Genomic DNA, 8,792 nt, shown 5'->3' with positions numbered 1-8,792 from the left:
CCCTTTGGGTCTTTTTATATTGATATAGAAGATATAGATAATCTCATGTCACGTCTGGTTCTCACCATTCTAAAAACATAGAAATGGAAAAAAAAAGTTGAGCATTCAAATGCCACGGCATTTTGAATCCTATGGAGGAACCAAAAACACAGAAATATATGGGACAACAAAACTTTCCTACAGTATTAGGCACTTATGACTGTTGCCATGAAAATAAAGAAAACTTTCAATCAAGGACCATATATAACATGGAAACCTTCGGGAATTTCCAGTCGCATATTGCGGTTGTCACAGAAAAAAAGGAAACTTCCTTTTGGTCCTTGACGGCAAATTTCCTTCGAAATTGCAAGCAAAGTAAAACATAGAAAATCTCCATATGATTTTTCCAGTTTTGCAAAGAAAACAAGTTGACATATCCGCCTATGAAATTGATCGGCTCAGAGAAAAAAAGGTGGGATTGCAATGGCACCTTCCCCCGGGAGGGCAAACTTAAGCAATAAACAAATAAATACTCGTGTTGGCTTTGCAAATACTGGCTGACAAGGAGGAATAGGTGGGTGTGGAATCACTAAACGAGGCCTAGCATAACGAACTTCATGTTCCTCGTCATCAACTCTATGTTGTTCTTCACCTTGCTCTCGTGAGTCAGGGATTGCTGCCGCAGGTGTTCCTTTCATACTCCAAGAGAGAGTACCATGACCTTGCGAGTGTATGACCGGATAAGACGGTCTAGGTTTTCACGGAAAGCGCTATCAAGAAGTTTAGAAACACTCCTTCTGCAGAATTATTGAACAATGTATATATCAGCACTAATTTAGACTACATACATATACTGAATCTGAAGCGGAACACATCTCTAGTTACTACTATTGTATTTATTAGTACAGTAAAATATTATGGAGGTACATAACACTTAAGATTGCAAGATTTCACTTCAGATAAAGAAAAATGACACACTTCATTCAGAATATATCTTTAGGTAACCATGTCACCATGAAACAGGACAAAAATAAGTGTGTGAGTGTGAGTTTAGTCAGTAAACACTGCTAAACATCACTGATTGTTTTGTTAATGGAACCTTATCATTAATTCAGGCATCATATAAGCATCGTTACCCCAACCATCATGCATACGTTGATTGAGACCAATATCAGCAAAATGTGGTGCAAATGAGCAAATTGTAACAATATTAGCATCAGTAGCACTAAATACTAAGAATCATGGGCTCTATAAGATGGACCTCCTCCAACCAAAGCAATAAGATGTTCTGACAATGGCCCATTAGTCCAATGGCACAGGGAGGCTGAGCAGCAGCAGCTCGAAGCAGGAGCAGCTAGCGGGAGCAGTAGGGAAGCGGGATGGCGGGCGGTTGCAGGCACGGCGAGCACGTTCCAGGGGCGAGGCAGGGCATGGCCCAGGCGGGCGCGCACGCGGGGGTTCCGCAGGGGCACGGCCGGATGCCCAGGGCTCATGGGAGCGCGGCCAGGAGCCTGGAGAGCGAAGCTCCGGCCGCGGCGGCTAAGCTCGGGGGAGGGCACCTACGGTGACCGAATAGACAGGGAAGAAGGGGGAATCGAAGGCGCAGCTCACTGTGGTTCTTTAGGCGAGCTCGAGGTGGTCGGGGATGAACCGGAGATGCGCGAATCGACGACGGGGTCGACGACCGTGGCGGAGAAGACCGCGCGATGGCGAGGCAGCAGGCCGTCCGAGCTCCAACCGAAAGGGAAGGGCGATGGAGACGATGATGGCGGAGCTCCTTGACGTCTTGGCGCGACGAATGGAGACCGGTGGCCGCGGGATCGATGACGATGACGACGACCGCGAGTTCGGCCTCGTCCAGGTCGTCGGATATGAGCGAGGGAGAGGGGATTTGGGGACTAGGGTTACCAGGGAGAGAGAGGGGAGCTCGGGGCATCAAGTAGGCGCCGGGGTGGCGATGGAGACGATGATGGCGGAGCTCCTTGACGTCTTGGCGCGACGAATGGAGACCGGTGGCCGCGGGATCGACGACGATGACGACGACCGCGAGTTCGGCCTCTTCCAGGTCGTCGGATATGAGCGAGGGAGAGGGGATTTGGGGACTAGGGTTACCAGGGAGAGAGAGGGGAGCTCGGGGCGTCAAGTAGGCGCCGGGGTAAGCCGCGGGATGTCCAACACGCATCCACAGCCGCGGCCATGGTGGTCGGATGCGTGCCATGACCTCCTGCTGTGAATAGGGAGGAGGATGGCTCTTGGTGGGCTGGGCCTTGTGTGCTGATGGCCACTTATGGCCCAGTGGCACAATAGGCTTTATTCATTTTCTATTCTTTTATTGTTTTACATTCCCGCTACTGTTTTCTATTTATTCTAGCTACCAAATGAGCTTTGTTACTTGTAAAACTTTGCACTTAAATAAAGCACAACAATATTAGATGGCACAAAAAGTTTGGGGCCAAAAGGAGTTGTCTAGCATTTTTAAAAATTGGAAAGGCCAATTTTAAATGCTACTGGACCACTAAATAAATTTCCAGGGGCACCTGGGAATCCAAAAGAGGTTGGTTCCAACATGACAAATAACTAGTGATTATTTTCCACACTTTGAACATTTTAGATTTTGTGTTTGAAAACTTTTATTTTTGACTTTAATTTAAATTTGAAATTTGGACCGGATTCGAAACAACGCGAGTTTAACAACAGTAATCATGATGACGTAGCACCATTAGCAGGGAATTACTATGGCTTAATTATCCGGGCGTCACAGATCCCCCCAAGTCAGCCACCGCGTCCCAGCAAGGCCTGCGTCGGGGATCATACTTGAGAACAAATATTTCATCATCCTCTATACGGCGATGACCGCCTCCCGCCAGATGCAAAGTGACCGTACAACTAGCAATCCGAAACAGGTTCTTGGCACTCGTCAAATCCGAAACAGCGATGTACACTGGGGTGAAACTGCTCGCCGAAGACAAGAGCAGTGGTTGCACGCTAGCCGGCGCGTTCATGTCCGATCCGACATTGTGCATTTGAATGATGCGCCTGTTACGCGTTACAAGATCCTCTGCTAATGTCTGGTCCTTGATGATGACGGGTTCGCGGCGGCGGCGTTCCGGTAGGTGGAGCACATAAACATTCCCAAACCGAGTGAGGCAGTAAACCATACCATTTTGATGGTAGACGACATTGATGAGCTGGTCTCCGGTGGCAAGACGGACGCGGTCAAGGATGGCCCACCTCCTGGCCCCCGCGGTGACGTAGGCGAGCCTGTCGATGTCGCAGATGGTGGCGGCGGTGAAGTCGTCCCTAGTGGGGTCAGGCACGAAGACGATCTTGGAGAGCAAGCGGGTGTCGTAGATGAGCGGCGGTAGCAGAATCTCGGCGGCGGTGACTGGGTGGAAGAGGGTGAGCAGGCTTTGGCCGTCGTAGAGGCAGACGGAAAGGGCAAGCCACCCGCCTCCGCAACCGAGGCAGCTCCTAATCGGGTAGGTGGACGTGAACTCGAAGGAGCCGCGCATCGGGTGCAAGGCGTTGGGGCAGGACGGGCCTGAGGGGATTGCCTTGAGGCCGAAGGAGCGGTGCGCAGGGAGCGAGACGATGGCGGCGGGCCGATGTCTGGTGGCGCCGTCGCGGTGGAGGACGAGCAGCGATGGCGGCGGGCCGATGTCTGGTGGCGCCGTCGCGGTGGAGGACGAGCAGCGATGGCGTAGGTGGCGCGAGCGCGCGACGCCATGCCGTGCAGGTGCCCCGCACGCTGGTGTAGGACCTGAGGTCGTCGAGGCCATCGGCGACGCGAGAAAGGAGCTCCGGCGGCAGATCTATCCAGCCTTGGAACGACGACATGGCTGGCTGCGGAGGGGAGGATTCCTGCCTCTTTTTCTGTGAGGAATGGAGGGATTGTGTGTGGGCCTAGGGTTTCACGATGGGCTTGGCCTGACTTCCTTCTTTATAGCTGATCGATACTTTTCCAAAATCACCTCATGGATTAACTTAATAAAATCAAATCAAAAATTTCACAACACAATCAAAACTTATCCCTCCGGATACGGAAATCAAATCAAATCTTACCATATTCGCTCCTTTTTTAAAAAATCTTACCAAAACCAAGACTAAATTAAAACTTTCCTCCGTCGTTGCGTAGCAAAAGAGAAAGGGAAGAGACTGCCCGCCGGCCGGCCGCCCGCCCCCTCCATCCTTCCTTGCTTGCATCTATCTTCCGTTCCGCCGGCCGCCGCCTCCGCCTCTGCGTGATTTGACTAGAAGAGAAGAAAAGATGCTGCCTTGGATCTTCAGCCGCAAGGGCGCCTCGGGCTTCTCCTGGGCATCCACCGCCGACCAGGTCACCGCCGGCGTCTCCGCAGCCGGCCTCACCGCAATAGTCACCGGTACCTACCTACCCCTCCTTTGCCCCTCCCTCCCTCGTTCCATCTGATTCGAGTCGCTGAATCGGTTCCCTGCCATGCCGCTGGCAGGTGCGTCGAGCGGGATCGGCGCGGAGACGGCGCGGGTGCTGGCGGCGCGCGGGGCCCACGTCGTCATGGCCGTCAGGAACCTCGCCGCCGCAGAGGACGTGCGGCAGGCCGTCCTCGCCGAGACCCCCGCGGCGAGCATGGAGGTGATGGAGCTGGACCTCTCCTCCCTGGCCTCCGTCCGCAAGTTCGCCGACGACTTCGCCGCCAGGGGACTCCCGCTCAACATCCTCATGTAAGGCAGCCCCACTTCTCGATAGTTCAGGTTCAGGTTCAGGTTCAGTTGTCAAGACCATTCAGGTTCAGGTTCAGTTAGACAGGGGCTGACGGCCATTAAATTCAGAGAGCAACATCTGCATCATGACTTCATGAGTAGGTTTCTGTCAGTTTGGCTGCAACTTGATAGTTTCAGCAGGTTTCTGTCAACACCGAGCCGATTTAATTTCTGGGTCTCTTTTGTACCGGCTCCACTTGAACCATAACATGTTAGTCCGAGTAAATGCTGCGACTAGTACATCAGTGTAGGGTGGAAGAAAGATATTCTGGTGATGCCTTCAGTCCTGAATTCAGGAACAATCTTCCAGATTTCCAAATTTTAAGGAGGCTATGGGCATGGGAAATTTCATTTCATGCAACGGTAATCGGTTTGTAGCACTTCACTCTAGACTAGAGTTGGTATGACATTGCTAGTGACCTGGATACAAGATCATAGTATTGGTCAAGTATCTGCTTACGATGCTTCTTGCACCACAACAATTGACCCTGAATACTTACTGGTTGTACCTTTCTTCAATAATCATCTCGTGTATTGGGACCTAGTGTCTTTCATGCTTGCTCAAGCGTACTCTAATAGCTCATCGTGTTCCCTGATTACATGCATGATGCTTTCTCTGGCTGGCAGCAACAACGCAGGGGTAATGGCGACCCCTTTCTCCCTCTCAAAGGATGGCATCGAGATGCAGTTTGCAACTAACCATGTCGGTATGAATCGATTACCAACTCAACTCCCATCTACTACTTGACTAGCTGATGAACCCAGTTAACATACCCTGATATGATAAAAAAAACACTTCATTTCAGAAATAGTGTTGTCAATTTTATTCCAGTGGCATTCCCCTGGCAGCGAGGTTGACTTTTTATGCCTTAATATAAGTTTGAATGGCCCCTTGATGTATCGACATTGCTGTAGTACTGCTGCTCCTGAACTCTGAACCTATATAATTAAAAAGAAAATTGCTGCCAATTCTAGAGCAGTGCAAAACCTGCAAATTGTATCAGCAGACAGTTACAAGCTTGTAATTTCTATTTCTCCTAACCCTACTAGTTCGTTTCTACGTCACCTAACTGTCATGATCCTCCTTTTCTAAAAAAAAACTAACTGTCATGTCATAATATTCAGGGCATTTTCTGTTGACACATCTTCTGCTGGAGACCATGAAGAAGACCTCTCGTGAATCAAACGTGGAAGGAAGAATTGTTAATGTTTCGTCAGAGGGGCACAGGTTTGCATACAAGGAAGGCATCCGTTTCGCCAAGCTAAATGACGAGGAAGAGTATGTAATTTCCGTGCCGTCATTCTTATGTTTTCCCCTACCATTTACTTTATGTCAAGGCAAACGAGAATCACTTGCTGTTTCAACCTTGCGTTGTGCAGGTATAGCACCATTGCAGCATACGGGCAGTCAAAGCTTGCCAACATTTTACACGCTAATGAACTTGCCAGGAGATTTAAGGTATGTCTCGTTCCTTTTAGATTGTGTGCTTGTGGCACTGCGCCATGTCTTGGGTTCGTATTATTTCGAGCTTGTTAGGTCCAGCATGAGTACTTATGCTAGCAAACATCGTCAGTTGGATTTTTTTTTCTCAGAGTCTGCGGTTAGAAATCACACCACTTTCTGGAATAAAAGAAAGCTGAGCGGTTGTTCCACACGATCTTAATGACACATTTCATTTGTTTCTCTGGGTCTGAAATTGTGGGAGAACAATCTGCTTATCTGCATCCAAACCCATTGTCTGAAAGCTGAATTGTTTGCTCTTATTTTCAGTTCTTTATCAATATGATATATAGATTTGTGTTGAGCCCAAGCACGTCAAATCATGATTCAGTATTTTGTTGATAACAGGAAGAGGGTGTTAACATCACTGCGAACTCTCTGCATCCTGGATCTATCATCACGAACCTTCTTCGCCACCACAGCATCATAGATGGTAAACAAAGAAAGAAATATACTCTACTCAGCAGAAATGGAGTGCTTCTTTTGAAACCCTAACTAACGACTGATTTCATGGGGGGGTTTTCCTTCCCGTATCTGCAGTCATGAGCCGGACGCTTGGTAGACTGGTGCTGAAGAACGTCCAGCAGGTGCGCTTCTTTTGCAGCAGTACGCTCAATCTTGACAGCAGGGCCTTGTGTCCATTTTAGATTATATAACAACAGGGGCTCCATGGCTGGTGTTGAGAAACTATCAAACGATAGGTGTAGCATTCCGCGTTATAATAACGTGGCCATGTGATGGGATGTCGTCACATTGCGTCGATGACGAATTGAGCTTGATCTGGGAAATGGCATAGGACGGCAGGATCTGCAGTTGTGGAGTATTACTAGTCTTTTTGTCCTAGGTTTGGCGATGTACTCCTTACTAGGGACCTCACCGGCACTGCACTGCACTTGGTCTGCTGCCTCGGGCAGGCCCCTAATATATACTTGAAGATGTACAGTACTAGTTTATTCAGAATGTACAAGTTGATTAGAGAAGTAGAAGAGATCCAGATCTCACTGGGTCATCATCATTTGTTAACACGCGGCTATAGATGTTGAAACTCTGTGGCCAGAAATCAATCAATCATCATCATTATTTCTGTCATTATCCTAGCTCCAAGTCTACTAGCTAGCTCTGACAGTACAAAACACTAGTCTCTTGCTCTTGGGCGATTTGATTTGATTTGGGATTTGGATTTGCAATAGGGGGCTGCGACGCAGTGCTACGTGGCGCTGCACCCGGGCGCGAAGGGGGTGTCGGGGAAGTACTGGAGCGACAGCAACCTGTACGAGCCGAGCGACAAGGCCAAGGACGTGGAGCTGGGGAAGAAGCTGTGGGACTGCACCCTCGACCTCGTCGTGGCCTGAAGAATGCCTGACCTGGTTTGGTTTGGTTTGGTTGATTGGGAGAGATGAGATGAAAGATATGGGAGGAACAGGGAGTGTCGTCGATACGGTATAATGGACAGTAATGTAATACTGTATATACAACAAACAGCTGAGTCTGCGTGTCTGGTAAAAGTAAAACAGACAAATAGGGAGAGAATTTGATCCATGTGTCTGAATTCCGTCATGTGCAGATGCAACAAGAGAATTTTTGTTGGTGCAGTATGAATATGCTCTCCCCTCCCCTCTCCAATGAGAGGGACAGGGAGCGTCCTCCATACGGTATCTGGGCTGTGAGATACTGCCTCCTTGCTTCTATTCTTTTTCTTGACAAGGATGGCTCCCTCCGTTCCAAAATAAGAGTGTTCTTATGACACTCTTATTTTGGGACGGAGGTTGTACTATTTAGAACATTTTCAACTAGCTCCTCACTCTCCCACATTTATCCCGGCGCACAGTCCAGACCATGCCTGGGCCGAAAAACTGTGCCCGACCAGACCCCACATAACGAGGTCAAATGTCCACGCGGTCCGGCACCCCTCAAACCCAGCCATATGTGGAGCGATTATGAGGTGGTCCACGCTGGACTGGCCTATGCCAGCCCCACACCACCTCAAACCAAACCCTAGGCCTCACTCTCGACTGCTCTGCTCCACTCCCTTTCCATATTGTCCTCTCCCTTCTCCTCCGCTCCACCATGGCCGGCTCAGGCAGCAGATTGGGAGTCCAAAACCGACCCAATTGATTGTGATGTGGTTGCTGCGGAGTCTTCGATCTGTGTTGTCCGACAAGGGGCTCGCCCTCCATCGCTCGCGGTTGGACAAGGGCGGCTCTTCGAGCTTCACGTCATGCCCGGCGGGTGTCCAGGGTGAATGCAACCGCGGGCCGAGGCGCTCCGAGCCATCACCGAGTGGACCAACGTCGCTCATGCAACTTCGGTGTGTCGTCTTCGGCATGTACTCCCATGCACCGTTGGTTGCTCTTGTCGCGTCCTCTGAGCGTGCGGCGGCTCCCGGAGTCCGAGGCATGGCGACTCGGCTCACCGGGCAGAAGGGCCGGCGCGGTGGTGCCCCATTTGTTTGCCTGCCATCTGACGATGACGATGACCCACCGCATGGGTTCCACAACCAGCTCTAGAACGTCCGTGGCGGAGCGCCTATACCGCGAGCCGTCTTGCCCAGGCTCCTTGAGCCGCCCGCACCACT

General features: G+C 50.2%; 2 protein-coding genes and 1 long non-coding RNA gene across 3 annotated transcripts; 1 reads left to right on the top strand and 2 right to left on the bottom strand.

The window, feature by feature from the left end:
• Positions 1–355: 355 nt before the first annotated feature.
• Positions 356–1,923, bottom strand: LOC125553327. The gene is made up of 2 exons (XR_007304029.1): positions 1,591–1,923; positions 356–776 (listed from the first exon to the last, which is right to left on the bottom strand). It is a non-coding gene; the product is annotated as an uncharacterized LOC125553327 (long non-coding RNA).
• An 800-nt stretch (positions 1,924–2,723) lies between these two features.
• LOC125553297 lies at positions 2,724–3,816 on the bottom strand. The gene is made up of 2 exons (XM_048717111.1): positions 3,651–3,816; positions 2,724–3,520 (listed from the first exon to the last, which is right to left on the bottom strand). The coding sequence occupies exons 1-2, from the start codon at positions 3,814–3,816 to the stop codon at positions 2,724–2,726; spliced, it is 963 nt and encodes a 320-aa protein (XP_048573068.1).
• A 279-nt stretch (positions 3,817–4,095) lies between these two features.
• LOC125550134 (short-chain dehydrogenase TIC 32, chloroplastic-like) lies at positions 4,096–7,812 on the top strand. The gene is made up of 8 exons (XM_048713050.1): positions 4,096–4,358; positions 4,446–4,677; positions 5,344–5,423; positions 5,842–5,995; positions 6,097–6,175; positions 6,566–6,650; positions 6,758–6,804; positions 7,408–7,812. The coding sequence occupies exons 1-8, from the start codon at positions 4,247–4,249 to the stop codon at positions 7,567–7,569; spliced, it is 951 nt and encodes a 316-aa protein (XP_048569007.1). The 5' UTR covers positions 4,096–4,246; the 3' UTR covers positions 7,570–7,812.
• The last annotated feature ends 980 nt before the right edge of the window (positions 7,813–8,792 follow it).

The sequence above is a fragment of the Triticum urartu genome, chromosome 4 (genome assembly GCF_003073215.2).
Source record: "Triticum urartu cultivar G1812 chromosome 4, Tu2.1, whole genome shotgun sequence".
Lineage (NCBI taxonomy): Eukaryota > Viridiplantae > Streptophyta > Magnoliopsida > Poales > Poaceae > Triticum > Triticum urartu.
Note: the sequence above shows the minus strand (reverse complement) of the source record. Positions and strands in the feature narration are given on the sequence as shown.